At 45.5% G+C, this 20,063-nt stretch overlaps 1 protein-coding gene across 1 annotated transcript in view; it reads right to left on the reverse strand.

Annotated features, from left to right (window-relative positions):
* The window catches only part of zanl (zonadhesin, like), a 120,818-nt gene that overhangs the window by 80,203 nt on the left and 20,552 nt on the right, over window positions 1-20,063 (reverse strand). The window contains 26 exon segments of the mRNA XM_060919399.1: window positions 51-199; window positions 313-557; window positions 1,159-1,300; window positions 1,388-1,581; window positions 1,924-2,065; window positions 6,476-6,678; window positions 6,783-6,952; window positions 8,711-8,818; window positions 8,980-9,123; window positions 9,417-9,562; window positions 9,764-9,888; window positions 10,150-10,266; window positions 10,410-10,548; window positions 10,638-10,834; window positions 10,986-11,127; window positions 11,226-11,364; window positions 11,483-11,611; window positions 12,164-12,312; window positions 12,426-12,670; window positions 12,887-13,028; window positions 13,116-13,309; window positions 13,653-13,794; window positions 18,189-18,391; window positions 18,502-18,671; window positions 19,215-19,322; window positions 19,484-19,627. Of these exon segments, the coding sequence (XP_060775382.1) occupies window positions 51-199; window positions 313-557; window positions 1,159-1,300; window positions 1,388-1,581; window positions 1,924-2,065; window positions 6,476-6,678; window positions 6,783-6,952; window positions 8,711-8,818; window positions 8,980-9,123; window positions 9,417-9,562; window positions 9,764-9,888; window positions 10,150-10,266; window positions 10,410-10,548; window positions 10,638-10,834; window positions 10,986-11,127; window positions 11,226-11,364; window positions 11,483-11,611; window positions 12,164-12,312; window positions 12,426-12,670; window positions 12,887-13,028; window positions 13,116-13,309; window positions 13,653-13,794; window positions 18,189-18,391; window positions 18,502-18,671; window positions 19,215-19,322; window positions 19,484-19,627 (4,128 nt within the window).

The following is a 20,063-nucleotide window of genomic DNA, read 5'->3' on the forward strand; positions in this document are numbered from 1 at the left end:
ACACTGTATTAATTGGACATTATTCATTATCACTGTAACACAACACTCACTCTTTGATAACTTTGATGTCCATATAGTGGTTTCCATCGTAGCGAACTGTCACACCAAAGCTCATGGACACTGTGTAGAGTGTCCCCTGCTTTAAGATGTCCACTCCAGGAACAGGGCTCAGTGGTATGTTCACTTTGGTTCCATTTACCTGAGAACAGAATTGGAAGAGTATTCAGAAAATGAATTTCTTACAACATCATTACAAAATCCAGATATTAATTTCCTTTATTTTCTACAGTCATTCGCTCTCTGTTTCCTCACCTGCACAACTCCTCCTTTCAGGATGGACACCTTCACTCCCTGAACATGGACATGGACAGCTTTCACATAACTGACCGTGGGAATGTTGTAGCGATTCTCATTTTCAGTGTAGACAGCAAAGTGAGGCACGTCTGTGCTGTTACATGGCTCAGACATTAAGTAAGTGCAGTTGCCCATGAAGTCATAGTAGCGCTTATCAAAGGTGGTGTAGTGTGGGTCACCTGAGGCGATACAGGTGGAGGTGTCTGTAGACGGAAAAGGTAAAAAGGAGTTCAAAAGCCAAATAAGGGGAAATCTGAATTCATTAATTCGCTTTTTTATTTTTCGACAATATCGTATCCAATACTGCTGATATAATTCAATAGGCTTATGTTCTTTCTCAAAAAAGAGATGACATAAAAACCTAATTTTTCAATGATATAATTGTATAATACATTGTAAATAAGGGCGGCATGGTGGTGTAGTGGTTAGCGCTGTCGCCTCACAGCAAGAAGGTCCGGGTTCGAGCCCCGTGGCTGGCGAGGGCCTTTCTGTGCGGAGTTTGCATGTTCTCTCCGTGTCCGCGTGGGTTTCCTCCGGGTGCTCCGGTTTCCCCCACAGTCCAAAGACATGCAGGTTAGGTTAACTGGTGACTCTAAATTGACCGTAGGTGTGAATGTGAGTGTGAATGGTTGTCTGTGTCTATGTGTCAGCCCTGTGATGACCTGGCGACTTGTCCAGGGTGTACCCCGCCTTTCGCCCGTAGTCAGCTGGGATAGGCTCCAGCTTGCCTGCGACCCTGTAGAACAGGATAAAGCGGCTAGAGATAATGAGATGAGACATTGTAAATAAGCTTTTTCGCAGCACCTTTAGGATAACAGCCATAGATTCCTCCCACTTGCCGACATTCTTCTGTGGAGTCACAAGTGTTGTCCACACAGCTCAAGGTATAATTGCCTGCACAGCGACACAGCTTGGAGCAGCCAGTCCCAAAGACAATCTCTCCCGGCTGCAAGAAAATCACACTTACAGAATGAATGGCGCTGCTTCACGGCTGAATGTATATTTGCCATAAGCAACTGTGAACTGTGCTTACCTCATAGTAGTTATTATTTTCATCCAGACATCCACACTTCTCAATGGGAACGCAGCGTTTGCCTCTGAACACAAAACCTGGTTTGCAGAAGCAGCCACTGATACAGGAGCCAGTGCAGTTAGTGGACGGTTCTTTACAGCTGGGAATGCAAGCTGGACCACACTCTATGTACTCCGCATCAGGAGGACACTTCACTACTAGTGGACAGGAGAAGTGGTTAGAACAGATTGGTATTCATGGGTAGATTGTAGAGAGGAAAATACAATATCAATAGCAATATAAATATAAGCAAGTTTTACCTGGTGGTGTAGGAGAAGGGGTGGGTGTCTGTGGGGTTGACGGCTGGGGTGTTGGGGGTTTTGTTGTGTTTCCATCTATTGATCCAAAGAGTTAGAAGGGAGAAAATCATAGAGGCTAAAATAATTTTTGCACTGTAGTTGTCTTAAAAGGTGTACGAGTTTACCATTTAAGTAAATGCCGATAAATAAAAATTTAATTGTTTTTTACAGTGAATGTGCTGTAGTTATTTCTTGTACCATTCGGTTTACAGATGTACTCTCCATCCAGCAGCTGGCAGGTCTCTGTAGGTAAACAACTGGTGTTGTAGCACAGAATGGTTCTTCCACTTAGACACACGCACTGATGTTCACAGCCCTCCAGGTACCAGCTCTCATTCACCTAGACAATGTACAAACACACCAACTAATCCACTGTCCAGTTGGAGTACTATTTGAAAAAACAGGATGACACCATACAGTTACATTTATTTTTTCAGCTCATGTGGCATTTTGTCGTCGTCGGCCACCTTCCATCTTGTGAGACAATGGGATGCACCTTGATTAGCACTTCTTTGCATGGCTAAACAAGCCGATGCGGTAATGGCAGTCTCTTTGGCAAGAAGGACAGATGTACAAAGATGGTTCCTGATCTTGCCGGGAAGACTTGCGTGCTGCTCTCTTTCGCTTTTGGTTGACACTACGTAATAGTTCGGCTTCTTTGGTCCCGCTTGCGACGGCAGCTTTCCAAGAACTTCTGGACTCGGCAGTGGTCTCCCAAGACTGTACGCTGATCCTGGCGGATTTCAAGTCGCGCTTACAGGCGTCTTTGAAACGGAGCCTTGGGCGGCCACGAGATCTACAGCCTTCCGACAACTCGCCGTACGGTAGATCTTTAGGTATTCTGCCGTCATCCATGAGGCATACATGGCCTAGCCGGCGAAGATGGCGTTGGCTAAGGAGCGTGTAGATAGATGGAAGTTCTGCGTGCTCAAGCACATCGGTGTTTGGGATTTTATCTTGCCAACTGATGCTGAGGATGCGTCTGAGGCAGCGAAGATGGAAGCTGTTGAGTCTTCTCTCCTGAGCGGAGTAGGTTGTCCAAGTTTTGCTGGAGTAGAGAAGTGTGCTTCGGACGCAAGCTCTGTACACCTGCATTTGAGTACGAATGGTGAGGTTGTTGTTGGACCATACTCTGGTGTGGAGCTTGGACATGATTGCTGAGGACTTTCCTATTCTAGCATTGATCTCTGGTTCTAGTGAGAGAATCGAGCTAATTATGGACCCAAGGTACTGAAATTTCTCGACTGAGTTAAGCTCGTGGCTTCCAAGATAGATGCGTGGAGGGTGGTCAATGCCTTGTCCCATCACTTCAGTCTTCTTTTTGCTGATGGTAAGACCAAAATCATCACAAGCTTTAGCGAAAAAGTTGCTCAGTCTCTGCAGAGCATTGCCTGAGTGGGTCGCTAGAGCAATGTTGTCTGCAAAGAGAGCCTCTCTGATGGTGACGTGTCTGATCTTGGTCTTAGCGCAAAGTCTTGCTAGGTTGAACAGCTTTCTGTCAGATCGCGTGTGAAGGTAGACACCATCTTCGTTGTCCTTGAAGGGGCATGCTAGAAGCACTGAGAAGAATATCCTGAACAGTGTTGGTGCGAGAATGCAGCCCGGCTTGACTCCACTGTGGATTGAGAATGGTGTTGACATTTGTCCGTTGTCACAGACAGTGCTGTACATATCCGTGTGGAAGGACTCTATAATGGAAAGCAGCTTAGGGGGGCAGCCGATCTTCTTCAAGATGAGGAAAAGTCCGCTTCTGCTAACGAGGTCGAACGCCTTGGTTAGGTCAATGAAGGCGAGGAAGAATGGGTGGTTCTGCTCCCGGCATTTTTCCTGCAGCTGTCTAATGGAGAAGATCATGTCGATGGTGGACCTGCCAGCCCCAAAAGCACACTGAGCTTCCCGGTAGACGCGAGTTGCTAGGACATACAGTCGCTCCAGGACGACTCCGGCTAGGATCTTGCCCACTATGCTCAGCGGGGAGATGCCCCTGTAGCAGTTACAGTCACTGCGCTCACCTTTGTTCTTATAGAGGGTTACAATCTTGGTGCCACGCCAGTCCTGCAGAACAGAACCCTCCCTCCAGACCAGTATGAGTAGATCATACAGGTCCGGGATAAGTGCTTCTTTGCCATGCTTGATCACTTCGGGGGGAATTCCATCCTCACCCAGGGCCTTGCCACTCGATAGGGAGTCAATAGCCTTACTGAGTTCTTGCATTGTAGGCTCCTTGTCCAGTTCTGCAAGAATGGGCAGCAGGCTGATGGTGTCAAGGGCAGCATCTGTAACTACGTTTTGGGTGGAGTACAGTTCTAGATAGTGCTCCACCCATCGCTCCATCTGCTTCTTCTGGTCAGTGATGAATTCGCCAGATTTGGATTTCAGTGGGACGCTCTTTGTAGCTGACGGGCCTGTGGCCTTCTTAATGCCTGCATACATGCTGCCGGTGTTTCCGCAGTCAGCATCAGACTGGATCCTCTGACTGAGCTTCAGCCAGTAGTCATTTGCGCAGCGTCGGGCCGTCTTTTGGCATCTACTGCGTGGAGCTCTCAGTGCATCCCTTGTAGCCTGACATGGATTGCTTACGTGGGTTAAATGCGCAGCACGCTTTGCCTCCACTACGGGCTCCATTTCCTGCCAGTTAGCTTCAAACCAATCCTGGTTCCGTTGTTCCTTCCTTCCAAATGCCTCGAGCCCAGATTGGTATAGGGTGGTGCGTATATGAGTCCATTTCGATTCAGCTGTCTCTGCAGGTGAATAGCTGTTTCCCAAAGATGTTTTAAGAGAATCGAGAAGCGTTTGTACTCTGAGTGGACATGAGGCTCGGCTGGCATTAATACACTGGACGCCCTTCGTCTTGGAGTGATGTAGCTTGCGTGGAACGAGGCAAAGGACAGAGCGAACAAGGACGTGGTCAGTGTCACAGTCAGCGCTGTGCATGCTTCTGGTGTTGTGCACGTGATTCAGCTCTTTTTTCCTGGCGAGAATCAGGTCTAGCTGGTGCCATCGGTTGGATCTTGGGTGGCGCCATGAAACTTTGTGCCTCTCCTTGTTCTGGAAGAAGGTGTTGGTCACCACCAGGTTGTGGAAAGAGCAGAGCTCTAGAAGCCTTTGGCCATTTTCGTTCATCTTACCAATACCATGATGGCCGATGACAGACGGCCAAGCTTCAAAGTCAGCACCGACCCTAGCGTTGAAGTCTCCCATGATAAAGAGTCCTTCCTTGCTGGGTACACTCTTGATGGTCGAGTCAAGGGCGTCGTAGAACTGGTCTTTCTCTTCCGCGGTGGAGCATAGAGTTGGTGAATCAACACACACAAAGTTGACTACACCTGTTCTAGTTGTCATCCAAAAGGTCAGAAGTCTCTCCGAACCCCCTAATGGCAGCTCGATGGTGGACAGCAAGGAGTTTTTAACTGAAAAGCCTACACCATGCAGTCTAGGCTCGTCGAATCTTTTCCTCTGCCAGAAAAATGTGTAATTCTGTTCTTGTAAGGATCCCACGTCAGGCAGTCTAGTCTCTTGCAATGCTGCAATGTCGACGTTGAGGCGGTGGAGTTCTCTGTCTATTACAGCGGTCTTCCTAAGGTCGTCCATAAACTGAGGGTCGCGATTAAAACCGGGACACATTGTTCTTACATTCCAGCTTGATATTTGAAGAGGTGGCGCCTTTGTAGTGCGTGAACGATGTTTGCCAGGTGCTGGGATTTACAACCTGCCTGTCGATTTTGTACTAGCTCCAAGCACCCAATGGAGCAAGCAGGTTGTGGCGGGGTAGTACCTTATTGTCCGAGGGCTGCCCGGATTAAGGCCGGCGGTGACTACCCAATGGAATTGAAAAATTCCTCCCACCGTCGAGAGCAACCCCTAGCGCCCAGCTCTACACCAAAGGAGCATGGGCTTATAACTGGTAGACTGCTGCAAACCCCGTGTTATGCCTACGCTGAAGAACAGCGAAGCTGGAGTGGCCTCTCCAGGTGCAAGCCTGGGCAGATTGGTATGGAGGACTAACTGTTGCCCATGCAGTAGGTCCCCCCTCTCCTCGCAGCTGATGGGGTCCAGGGGAAATGCAAGCAAGTACGCCTGGCATCAGGGCGACGCAGGAGTTGCCGGGACGAAGTTGTAGCAACGACGATCTGCCTAACGGACTCCACCTCCGGATTTATCCTCAGGGTTTACTCCCGAAGTCTCTCGCATGGAAGGGTAAGTCGCGAGACAGCAGCGGTTGATTTTGGAGTTTTCTCTCCTAGATGAGTTGCCAGCCAGGTTATCGAGCCTCATCAGCCCGGAGCTATCTGGTTTGAAGATGCCAGAACTTGATGGCCTATCCTGGACAGGGTATTGCCGCAAGGCCACGGAGGTTTGAAATCAGAGTTTTCCTTCTCCTAGGTGGACTGCCAACCAAGGCTAATGAGCTCCACCTACCCGGTGGAGCATACCACTGAGCATAGTGGGCAAAATCAATTTCAGTTACAGGTAAGATTACGATAAGTGGAAAAGTTGAAAGAGGTAGGGGGCTATGGTTATGCAAGCTACTGTATATAAAGTCACATTGGTAATCATTGTTCATAGTGAGAAGTATAATCTTATGTTTTTTAAAAAAAAAGTATGATAGGAAAAACATTTAATGACTTGAGATTTCTCATGTTGAATGTGGCATTTAAGCTCAGTATATTCATACAGATGAATCTTTGTGTGTGTGTGTGTGTGTGTGTGTGTGTGTGTGTGTGTGTGTGTGTGTGTGTGTGTAACTCACAGGGTGGTAGGAGCCATCAAGGTCCACACAGCCACAGTCTTTGAGAGGCACGCACTTGTTGTTACTCAGGACAAAGCCAGGATCACACTTGCAGCCTTCAACACACTTCTCTCCACAGCCAGGTGGGCCGCTCACACCCACACACGTCTCTGGACATGAACTCACACACATAGAGTAGTGGCTGTTAGGAGGACAATCCAGAGCTGTGGAGGAGAGAGAGAGAATCACATAGTGAACTGGACGATAAGTCACTGAATGTGAGTGTGTGTAACTGTCTTTCCGAACACTACTGTAGGGTGCGACTCACGGCAGAAGTCTGCCTCCCTCCACTGGTGCACTGGAGCTCCTGCACTGAGACAGGCATCAGTATAAGCCTGCAGCTGGTCACACAGAGTCTGCAGCAGTCCATTATAGCGGCACATATCAAACACACAGCTCTGGAAAAATGGCAGAGGGTCCACCACCTTTATGCAGTCCCTATGTGTGTAAGGGGGATAAAGAGGATGAGAGGAGAACAATAACAAGAAAGAAACAAAGATAAAGTCAAAAGCAATATATAATAAATTCTGACAAATATATCGTAAAAAGTTCTTATTTCAAACATATGCAGTATGCATGTCCTCTCTGTATACTATTGCCATGTGCCTATATTTCTGTTTCAGTTTCTTACCCCTGCCATGGTTTTCATTCGTTATGTTAGTGATTCCTTATGTTCATATCACAAGCTAGTTTCTGTTATTCTCTCATTTGTAAATTATACTTAAACTTGTCTCAAATGCTTTATTGCTGTGGGCTGTGGTTTGATTAAGAGACTTGTTTGCCTTGATTTGGATTTTGTTTTTACTCAAGTAAGTTTGCCGTTGTGCTCTGATGAATTAATTCATGTACACACTTGTGTCCTGATATTTGTCTCTTAATTTTAAAAGTCATAGGCAACGGTTTTAATTTTATGCACATTTGAAACTCTATATGTTAAAAAAAAACCCTCTGCAATTTTCTTCTGGTCCCAAGAAGTATTGTTAATAAGTAATAATTAAAATAAGTTGACGCGGATCGTGGCGAATTTCTGTTCGGCTATTTTCGTGACCACTCGGCACGTGACGTCATTTAAGACAAACAAACCGCTTGAGTTGAGTCGACGTCCGTGTATTTTCACTGCCGTTCAGCTTGATTGTAGACGTGCGTTCGGGAATTTCCAAAAACAACCCATGCCTTATTGTTGTGCAGTGAACTGTAACAACGGGACCGGTTCAGGAAGAAGTTTTTGCCTTTTACAAAATCAAGCAGTCAAAGAAGAAACGGACCAGCAACGCTCAAGCGAAAAGGAGAAGACTGGAGGTAAACATTTTTACTTTTGCTTGCAATTGACAAGTCAAGAATCCTGAGGGATCCTGTACAATCATTGTGGAAATGAGACAAAGGGATATTTCCTCGCTTAGAGTAGGCTATAAATAGTATAATGCCGTGGATGGCAGGCTAATGTGGCCTACTGGCGCACTGTCAAGTAATCGTTACCTATATCCACTAGGGAGGGCGGTTTATTTATTCTTCAAAAGGGCTCTTATTTAGTATTACGATGAAAGTAAGAATTTATCATAACTACCAGGAAAAAATCGTTTGGGCGCGAGTCTTGTTGAGGTCCGGGGTCACCGCGATCAGAGTCGGTCGAGTCGCTGTCCGATTCCGAGGCCGCACGGTCAAACCAGTGAGCCACATTCACCGATTGCTTCGCAACGACCATAGGTTCATACATATATGGTTTCACCTCACGATATTTAATTTGGAGACTTCCTACTTCAAAATCGCTACCGCTTTCAGACATTTTACACAACCTCTCACGTCCAAAGTCCGTACACGTGTGCTCGGTTCGCAAGTAAACACAGAACTGCTCCCGGTCTGTTTGGCTTAAATGAGGTCACGACGACTGTCCCCTGGCGGTGAAAGTGCGCATAAGTGAGATGTAAACAAACCTTTGGAAATTGGGTAAAACAAAAATATTTTAACCGTTTTATTCAATTTTAGGGTGCAAATTAGACACTAAGAAGATTGAATTCGCTTTTTGGGTCATTCTTGTAGACAATAAAGTTGATATTCTATGTTTCACCTCCGACCGTTGCCTATGACCTTTAATGAAGTTGTAAGACTGTTGGGCTTCCAGTAGATCACATATTTTTACCCAGTGTAATTGTCCGATTGGCAATTCTTTTGAAATCTACTGGTATGATATTAGCTCACCTGAATGGTCCTGTAGTGTTCGTTATTTTTCCACATTTCTCTGGTTTTGACACTTCAGCCTCAAGACTTGGGTCACATGGTGGGTCAGGTGTGACATCAGGTTTGCACCTAAAAACACATGATGGATTCTTTTTACATTCTAATGCTCAAGTCTGTCAGTGATGATCAAAAATGCAGCATGTCTGACATTTAAAACATTTACCATGTGCCACGTAAAAAATGGTGAGACAGAGGAATCAAACAAAGAAAGTAAAGGAGAATGGACTAACATGTCATCTTCATCTTCATCAGTTTGCCAGCTGTTACCGAATTGATCTGAGCTTTCAGCCACTGAACCATTTGGCTTCGTAAAATCATTGTTGGGGTTTCCGTTGTAGTCTCCACACAAACCACACATCTGATCATAGTAGGTACTGAGAGAGAGAGAGAAATATTACGCAAAAATAACGAATGTCATTAAACCAAGACATATTTTTCTGCTATGATATTATTTGGTCTCCCTCTCTTTGTAAATGCCAAGAGCTTATTGTTTCCTGAAAACATATCCCAGCTATTCTGCTATTAATGTCTCAATCTAAAGTCAAAATAATTATTTGGGTTCCAAATGACATTCAGGGTTCTTTCCTTCATGAATATAAAATATTTTGGACTTAAAACTAAACTCTGCATATACAAAAGCCTCAAAACCTCATTCATGATTCAGTACCTGGGCACAGTGATCTTAGCATAGTGGTTGCCATCCCAGCGCACCTCCAGACCAAAGGGAGTGGTGAGGATAACATACTGACCAGCTGAAGTTAAAGAGATTAGAGGAGAGGGAGAGTGGGGTAGAGCTACTTTACGACCGTTCACCTGCAGTGGTGGGGAAAGATTTGGAGAGAAACAGAGAAATTAAATTGGATTTAAGGAAGAAATTGCTTTCATAAAATGAAGGAAAGCAAAATAGACATTTTGTCCTTTACAGTGGACACAAAAAATGTCCTGTTTAAAACATTTTGCTAATGAGGCAGAAATTAAACAAGAGAACAACAAAGACATTATTTTTAGACTGACCAGAGTGGTTCTGCTCTTCATCATCGTTACAGTGATGCCGCTGACAGTCACATACAACTTCTTAAGATAAGATACACCAACAACTCCTCTCTCTTCATTTTTTCCCTCCACAGAGAACCAGGGGCCTGGAAAACACAATAATTACACTAACCGCTGAACTTTACAAATACACTGTGCAGATGTTCCACTTACAATTAACTATTTTCTATGATTTTATGGATTTTGAATAAACTACACAAACCCAACTCACATTATTGTGTAAATATGCAATAGTTTTCCACTTAAAGAGTGACACGTGGCAAAAAAGCATAATGAAATAAATGAGAAATTTAGTGTAATATTTACTGCAGTCTGCCATTCAGAAAGCTAAAATGGAAACAACTCACCCGTGTTGTTTCTGCAGGTGCGAGCCAGTGTGTAGGTGCAGGTGCCCATGAAGGTGTAGAATTTACCATCAAAGGTGTTGTAATGGGGGTCACCAGAAATAATACAGTCCTGGGAGTCTAGTTGGCAAAACAGTATAAATGGATTCAGACACACACTGAAACAAAAGTCATGCCTCTTCTACAAGAGAATATCATCATCCCAGGCAACATTCAAAAAAATAAAAAGATTTTAAAAAATTATATTGTGAAGAAATACTAACCAACTGGGTAGCATCCTATTTCTCCACCCTGTATACCACACTGCTGCATGGGAGGACATTCAGCAGCACTGCAGTTGAAGAATGGAGGCTCACATTTGCACAGCAGCTCACAGTCCTTCGTGTAGAACTTGTCTCCAGGCTGACATACAGGGACAGAAGGCAGAAGAGTTTAGAGAACTGTACAATGAATTTGTTGACCGACTTGGCAAAAAATACTGAGTCTCTCACCTGGTAATATTGTCCGTTATGTTTGCAGCCACATGTATCTTCCTTCACACACTTGTCACCACTGAGTACATATCCAGGGTCACACACACACCCCTCCGAACAGGGTCCAGTGCACTGGCTGGGTGGAGGAGGGTTACAGGAGGGCTGGCAAGGAGACACGCAGGAGACGTAGTGGCTGTTGGGTGGGCATGTAAGAGCTAAAGAAAAACACAAAATGTTACTCCAGAAACCCAACTTGTTTTAAAATAATAACATGCTACACGCATACACTTCTATTATTTTAAAACAGGTAAATAAAAGTGACCGAAGTGAGACTGAGTGTGAATTTAAGATTTCTTTGAGACTCACGACAGAAAGTGTTGTTTCTCCAAGGTCCGATCCTAACACCACGGTCCTGACACTCGTTTACGTAGGCTTCAATCGCTTCACACAATGCAGAGTGAGGGCCGCCCAATGCACACAGGTCAAACACACAGTTTTGGAAGAAACTCTACATTAAAACACACAAAACAAAAAGCACAGTGTTACTCTTATAGGATGAAAATAGTCCTCTGCTCAGCTGTAAATGTTCTGATCTAATGAACTTACGTTAGGCCTGACTTTTGGGTGACAGACAGCAAATGGGCCTTTGCTGTCCAATATGATTCCACAGTAAGCAGGACTCTCATAAAGGTCCTTGTCTATGTCTGCGCAGTCAGGCTCTGGGCCAACTGGGGGTTTATTGCAGCTGAAAAGTAAATAGAAATAATTGCTACGGCTCTGTCATTGTACAGACATTCGAGGGAAAAAGGAACAAGGAAAACTCAATCCCTCTGTTTGTACACAATACAAAACCAATGGCTCACTCAGGGTCTGTGTTCCAGCTGTTGCCAAACTCAGTTGGACTGTTGACCAGTTCACCGGTGGGGGTACGGAAGTCATCTTTAATGTTGCCATTATAGTCTCCACACAGACCACAAAGCTTGTCCTGATAGCTGCAAACACGCACACACACACACACACACACACACACACACACACACACACACACACACACACACACACAGGCATATTATATGAGAATGACAGCAGAATTGTAACCTTATATATAAATATTGGTGTGTTCTCTAAACACATACGATGTGCCACAATTGAAACACAAAACAAAGAACGTAGATGATATAGATTTTCTCAAGTTCAATCCAGTCATATGCTATATTCACATTATTATGAGATGATTAAGGTATGCTATTGTGCTCCTCATGTTGTAAAGTTTAATTTACGAAATAATACATACAAAATGGCAGATGTTGGTGCTTAAGATACCATAATAAGCTGGAAAATGTGAACACCTGGTGACTGGTGTCAGAAATGTGATGTGGGTATCAGTGGACTGGTTGCAAACAGGATAATGTTGTTGTTTTTTAAGATGAAATGAAAATATAGTTTTTGTAAAAATGGATGTCTATCACAGAACCATTTGGGCGTGCTAGTTACACACTGTATTAATTGGACATTATTCATTATCACTGTAACACAACACTCACTCTTTGATAACTTTGATGTCCATATAGTGGTTTCCATCGTAGCGAACTGTCACACCAAAGCTCATGGACACTGTGTAGAGTGTCCCCTGCTTTAAGATGTCCACTCCAGGAACAGGGCTCAGTGGTATGTTCACTTTGGTTCCATTTACCTGAGAACAGAATTGGAAGAGTATTCAGAAAATGAATTTCTTACAACATCGTTACAAAATCCAGATATTAATTTCTTTTATTTTCTACAGTCATTCGCTCTCTGTTTCCTCACCTGCACAACTCCTCCTTTCAGGATGGACACCTTCACTCCCCGAACATGGACATGGACAGCTTTCACATAACTGACCGTGGGAATGTTGTAGCGATTCTCATTTTCAGTGTAGACAGCAAAGTGAGGCACGTCTGTGCTGTTACATGGCTCAGACATTAAATAAGTGCAGTTGCCCATGAAGTCATAGTAGCGCTTATCAAAGGTGGTGTAGTGTGGGTCACCTGAGGCGATACAGGTGGAGGTGTCTGTAGATGGAAAGGGTAAAAAGGAGTTCAAAAGCCAAATAAGGGGAAATCTGACTTCATTAATTCGCTTTTTTATTTTTCGACATTATCGTATCCAATACTGCTGATATAATTCAATTGGCTTATGTTCTTTCTCAAAAAAAGAGATGACACAAAAACCTAATTTTTCAATGATATAATTGTATAATACATTGTAAATAAGCTTTTTCGCAGCACCTTTAGGATAACAGCCATAGATTCCTCCCACTTGCCGACATTCTTCTGTGGAGTCACAAGTGTTGTCCACACAGCTCAAGGTATAATTGCCTGCACAGCGACACAGCTTGGAGCAGCCAGTCCCAAAGACAATCTCTCCCGGCTGCAAGAAAATCACACTTACAGAATGAATGGCGCTGCTTCACGGCTGAATGTATATTTGCCATAAGCAACTGTGAACTGTGCTTACCTCATAGTAGTTATTATTTTCATCCAGACATCCACACTTCTCAATGGGAACGCAGCGTTTGCCTCTGAACACAAAACCTGGTTTGCAGAAGCAGCCACTGATACAGGAGCCAGTGCAGTTAGTGGACGGTTCTTTACAGCTGGGAATGCAAGCTGGACCACACTCTATGTACTCCGCATCAGGAGGACACTTCACTACTAGTGGACAGGAGAAGTGGTTAGAACAGATTGGTATTCATGGGTAGATTGTAGAGAGGAAAATACAATATCAATAGCAATATAAATATAAGCAAGTTTTACCTGGTGGTGTAGGAGAAGGGGTGGGTGTCTGTGGGGTTGACGGCTGGGGTGTTGGGGGTTTTGTTGTGTTTCCATCTATTGATCCAAAGAGTTAGAAGGGAGAAAATCATAGAGGCTAAAATAATTTTTGCACTGCAGTTGGCTTAAAAGGTGTACAAGTTTACCATTTAAGTAAATGCCGATAAATAAAAATTTAATTGTTTTTTTACAGTGAATGTGCTGTAGTTATTTCTTGTACCATTCGGTTTACAGATGTACTCTCCATCCAGCAGCTGGCAGGTCTCTGTAGGTAAACAACTGGTGTTGTAGCACAGAATGGTTCTTCCACTTAGACACACGCACTGATGTTCACAGCCCTCCAGGTACCAGCTCTCATTCACCTAGACAACGTACAAACACACCAACTAATCCACTGTCCAGTTGGAGTACTATTTGAAAAAACAGGATGACACCATACAGTTACATTTATTTTTTCAGCTCATGTGGCATTTTGTCGTCGTCGGCCACCTTCCGTCTCGTAAGACGATGGGATGCACCTTGATTAGCACTTCTTTGCATGGCTAAACAAGCCGATGCGGGAATGGCAGTCTCTTTGGCAAGAAGGACAGATGTACAAAGATGGTTCCTGATCTTGCCGGGAAGACTTGCGTGCTGCTCTCTTTCGCTTTTGGTTGACACTACGTAATAGTTCGGCTTCTTTGGTCCCGCTTGCGACGGCAGCTTTCCAAGAACTTCTGGACTCGGCAGTGGTCTCCCAAGACTGTATGCTGATCCCGCAGGATTTTAAGTCACGCTTACAGACGTCTTTGAAACGGAGCCTTGGGCGGCCACGAGATTTACAGCCTTCTGACAATTCGCCGTACGGTAGATCTTTAGGTATTCTGCCGTCATCCATGTGTCGTTCATGGCCCAGCCGGCAAAGATGGCGTTGGCTAAGGAGCGTGTAGATAGATGGAAGTTCTGCGTGTTCAAGCACATCGGTGTTTGGTATTTTATCTTGCCAACGAATGCTGAGGATGCGTCTGAGGCAGCGAAGATGGAAGCTGTTGAGTCTTCTCTCCTGAGCGGAGTAGGTTGTCCAAGTTTCGCTGGAGTAGAGAAGTGTGCTTAGGACGCAAGCTCTGTACACCTGCATTTGAGTACTAATGGTGAGGTTGTTGTTGGACCATACTCTGGTGTGGAGCTTGGACATGATTGCTGAGGACTTTCCTATTCTAGCATTGATCTCTGGTTCTAGTGAGAGATTTGAGCTAATTATGGACCCAAGGTACTGAAATTTCTTGACTGAGTTAAGCTCGTGGCTTCCAAGATAGATGCGTGGCCGGTGGTCAATGCCTTGTCCCATCATTTCAGTCTTCTTTATGCTGATGGTAAGACCTAACTCATCACAAACTTTAGCGAAAAGGTTGATCAGTCTCTGTAGAGCGTTGCCTGAGTGGGTTGCTAGAGCAATGCCGTCTGCAAAGAGAGCCTCTCTGATGGTGACGTGTCTGATCTTGGACTTAGCGCAAAGTCTTGCTAGGTTGAACAGCTTTCTGTCAGATCGCGTGTGGAGGTAGACACCATCTTTGTTGTCCTTGAAGGCGCATGCTAGAAGCACTGAGAAGAACATCCTGAACAGTGTTGGTGCGAGAACGCAGCCCTGCTTTACTCCACTGTGGATTGGGAATGGTGTTGACATTTGTCCGTTGTAGCAGACAGTGCTGTACATATCCGTGTGGAAGGACTCTATGACGGAAAGCAGCTTAGAGGGGCAGCCGATCTTCTTCAAGATGAGGAAAAGTCCGCTTCTGCTAACGAGGTCGAATGCCTTGGTTAGGTCAATGAAGGCGAGGAAGAATGGGTGGTTCTGCTCCCGGCATTTTTCCTGCAGCTGTCTAACGGAGAAGATCATGTCGATGGTGGACCTGCCAGCCCTAAAGGCACACTGAGCTTCCGGGTAGACGCAAGTTGCTAGAACATACAGTCGCTCCAGGACGACTCCAGCGAGGATCTTGCCCACTATGCTCAGCAGGGAGATGCCCCTATAGCAGTTACAGTCACTGCGCTCACCTTTGTTCTTATAGAGGGTTACAATCTTGGTGCCACGCCAGTCCTGTGGAACGGAACCCTCCCTCCAGACCAGTATGAGTAGATCATACAGGTCCATACAGGTCCGGGATAAGTGCTTCTTTGCCATGCTTGATCACTTCGGGGGGAATTCCATCCTCACCCGGGGCCTTGCCACTCGATAGGGAGTCAATAGCCTTACTGAGTTCTTGCATTGTAGGCTCCTTGTCCAGTTCTGCAAGAATGGGCAGCTGGCTGATGGTGTCAAGGGCAGCATCTGTAACTACGTTTTGGGTGGAGTACAGTTCTAGATAGTGCTCCACCCATCGCTCCATCTGCTTCTTCTGGTCAGTGATGAATTGGCCAGATTTGGATTTCAGTGGGACGCTCTTTGTAGCTGACGGGCCTGTGGCCTTCTAAATGCCTGCATACATGCTGCCAGTGTTTCCGCAGTCAGCATCAGACTGGATCCTCTGACTGAGCTTCAGCCAGTAGTCATTTGCGCAGCGTCGGGCCGTCTTTTGGCATCTACTGCGTGCAGCTCTCAGTGCATCCCTTGTAGCCTGACACGGATTGCTTACATGGGTTAAATGCGCAGCACGCTTTGCCTCCACTATGGGCTCCATTTCCTGCCAGTTGGCTTCAAACCAATCCTGGTTCCATTGTTCCTTCCTTCCAAATGCCTCGAGCCCAGATTGGTATAGGGCGGTGCGTACATGAGTCCATTTCGATTCAGCTGTCTCTGCAGGTGAATAGCTTTTTCCCAAAGATGCTTTTAGGGAATCGAGAAGTGTTTGTACTCTGAGTGGACATGAGGCTCGGCTGGCATTAATACGCGGGACGCACTTCGTCTTGGAGTGATGTAGCTTGCATGGAATGAGGCAAAGGACAGAGCGAACAAGAACGTGGTCGGTGTCACAGTCAGCGCTGTGCATGCTTCTGGTGTTGTGCATATGGTTCAGGTCTTTTTTCCTGGTGAGAATCAGGTCTAGCTGGTGCCATCGGTTGGATCTTGGGTGGCGCCATGAAACTTTGTGCCTCTCCTTGTTCTGGAAGAAGGTGTTGGTCACCACCAGGTTGTGGAAAGAGCAGAGTTCTAGAAGCCTTTGGCCATTTTTGTTCATCTTACCAATACCATGATGGCCGATGACAGACGGCCGAGCTTCAAAGTCAGCACCGACCCTAGCGTTGAAGTCTCCCATGATAAAGAGTCCTTTCTTGCTGGGCACTCTCTTGATGGTCGAGTCAAGGGCGTCGTAGAACTGGTCTTTCTATTCTGTGGTGGAGCATAGAGTTGGTGAATAAACACACACAAAGTTGACTACACCTGTTCTAGTTGTCATCCAAAAGGTCAGAAGTCTCTCTGAATGCCCTAATGGCGGCTCGATGGTGGACAGCAAGGAGTTCTTAACTGCAAAGCCTACGCCATGGTCTAGTCTCATCGAATCTTTTCCCCTGCCAGAAAAATGTGTAATTCTGTTCTTGTAAGGATCCCATGTCAGGCAGTCTAGTCTCTTGCAATGCTGCAATGTCGACCTTGAGGCGGTGGAGTTCTCTGTCTATTACAGCGGTCTTCTGAAGGTCGTCCATAAACTGAGGGTCGCGATTAAAACCGGGACACATTGTTCCTACATTTCAGCTTGATATTTGAAGAGCTGGCGCCTTCATAGTGCGTGAATGATGTTTGCCAGGTGCTGGGATTTACAACCTGCCTGTTGATTTTGTCCTAGCTCCAAGCACCCAATGGAGCAAGCAGGTTGTGGCCGGGGTAGTACCTTATTGTCCAAGGGCTGCCCAGATTAAGGCCGGCGGTGACTACCCAATGGAATTGAAAAATTACTCCCACTGTCGAGAGCAACCCCTAGCGCCCAGCTCTACACCAAAGGAGCATGGGCTTATAACTGGTAGACTGCTGCAAACCCCGTGTTATGCCTACGCTGAAGAACAGCGAAGCTGGAGTGGCCTCTCCAGGTGCAAGCCTGGGCAGATTGATATAGAGGACTAACTGTTGCCCATGCAGTAGGTCCCCCCTCTCCTCGCAGCTGATGGAGTCCAGGGGAAATGCAAGCAAGTATGCCTGGCATCAGGGCGACGCAGGAGTTGCCGGGATGAAGTTGTAGCAGCGACAACCCGCCTAACGGACTCCACCTCTGGATTTATCCTCAGGGTTTACTCCCGAAGTCTCTCCCAAGGAAGGGTAAGTCGCGAGACAGCAGCGGTTGATTTTGGAGTTTTCTCTCCTAGATGAGTTGCCAGCTAGGTTATTGAGCCTCATCAGCTAGGAGCTATCTGTTTTGAAGATACCAGAACTTGATGGCCTATCCTGGACAGGGTATTGCCGCAAGGCCGCGGAGGTTTGAAATCAGAGTTTTCCTTCTCCTAGGTGGACTGCCAACCAAGGCTAACGAGCTCCACCTACCCGGTGGAGCACACCACTGAGCATAGTGGGCAAAATCACTTTCAGTTACAGGTAAGATTACGATAAGTGGAAAAGTTGAAAGGGGTAGGGGGGTATGATTATGCAAGCTGCTGTATATAAAGTCACAGTGGTAATCATTGTTCATAGTGAGAAGTATAATCTTATGTTTTTAAAAAAAAAGTATGATAGGAAAAACATTTAATGACTTGAGATTTCTCATGTTGAATGTGGCATTTAAGCTCAGTATATTCATACAGATGCATCTTTGTGTGTGTGTGTGTGTGTGTGTGTGTGTGTGAAACTCACAGGGTGGTAGGAGCCATCAAGGTCCACACAGCCACAGTCTTTGAGAGGCACGCACTTATTGTTACTCAGGACAAAGCCAGGATCACACTTGCAGCCTTCAACACACTTCTCTCCACAGCCAGGTGGGCCGCTCACACCCACACACGTCTCTGGACATGAACTCACACACATAGAGTAGTGGCTGTTAGGAGGACAATCCAGAGCTGTGGAGGAGGGAGAGAGAGAGAGAATCACATAGTGAACTGGACGATAAGTCACTGAATGTGAGTGTGTGTAACTGTCTTTCCGAACACTACTGTAGGGTGCGACTCACGGCACAAGTCTGCCTCCCTCCACTGGTGCACTGGAGCTCCTGCACTGAGACAGGCATCAGTATAAGCCTGCAGCTGGTCACACAGAGTCTGCAGCAGTCCATTATAGCGGCACATATCAAACACACAGCTCTGGAAAAATGGCAGAGGGTCCACCACCTTTATGCAGTCCCTATGTGTGTAAGGGGGATAAAGAGGATGAGAGGAGAACAATAACAAGAAAGAAACAAAGATAAAGTCAAAAGCAATATATAATAAATTCTGACAAATATATCGTAAAAAGTTCTTATTTCAAACATATGCAGTATGCATGTCCTCTCTGTATACTATTGCCATGTGCCTATATTTCTGTTTCAGTTTCTTACCCCTGCCATGGTTTTCATTCGTTATGTTAGTAATTCCTTATGTTCATATCACAAGCTAGTTTCTGTTATTCTCTCATTTGTAAATTATACTTAAACTTGTCTCAAATGCTTTATTGCTGTGGGTTCTGGTTTGATTAAGAGACTTGTTTGTCTTGATTTGGATTTTGTTTTTACTCAAGTAAGTTTGCAGTTGTGCTCTGATGAATTAATTCATGTACATACTTGTGTCCTGATATTTGTATCTTAATTTTAATGAAGTTGTAAGACTGTTGGGCTTCCAGCAAATCACATATTTTTACCCAGTCTGATTGGTAATTCTTTTGAATTTTACTGCTGTGATATTAGCTCACCTGAATGGTCCTGTAGTGTTCGTGATTTTTCCACATTTCTCTGGTTTTGACACTTCAGCCTCAAGACTTGGGTCACATGGTGGGTCAGGTGTGACATCAGGTTTGCACCTAAAAACACACGATGGACTCTTTTTACATTCTATTGCTCAAGTCTGCCAGTGATGATCAAAAATGCAGCATGTCTGACATTTAAAACATTTATCATGTGCCATGTAAAAAATGGTGAGACAGAGGAATCAAACAAAGAAAGTAAAGGAGAATGGACTAACATGTCATCTTCATCTTCGTCAGTTTGCCAGCTGTTACCGAACTGATCTGAGCTTCCAGCCACTGAACCATCTGGCTTCGTAAAATCATTGTTGTGGTTTCCGTTGTAGTCTCCACACAAACCACACATCTGATCATAGTAGGTACTGAGAGACAGAGAGAGAGAGAGAGAGAGAGAGAGAGAGAGAGAGAGAGAGAAATCTCATCTCATTATCTCTAGCCGCTTTATCCTGTCCTACAGGGTCGCAGGCAAGTTGGAGCCTATCCCAGCTTACTACGGGAGAAAGGCGGGGTACACCCTGGACAAGTCGCCAGGACATCACAGGACTGATACATAGACACAGACAACCATTCACACTCACATTCACACCTACGGTCAATTTAGAGTCACCAGTTAACCTAACCTGCATGTCTTTGGACTGTGGGGGAAACCGGAGCACCCGGAGGAAACCCACGAGGACACGGGGAGAACATGCAAACTCCGCACAGAAAGGCCCTTGTCGGCCACGGGGCTCGAACCCGGACCTTCTTGCTGTGAGGCGACAGCGCTAACCACTACACCACCGTGCCACCAGAGAGAGA

The sequence above is a fragment of the Neoarius graeffei genome, chromosome 1, assembly GCF_027579695.1.
Source record: "Neoarius graeffei isolate fNeoGra1 chromosome 1, fNeoGra1.pri, whole genome shotgun sequence".
In the NCBI taxonomy this organism is placed as follows: Eukaryota; Metazoa; Chordata; class Actinopteri; order Siluriformes; family Ariidae; genus Neoarius; species Neoarius graeffei.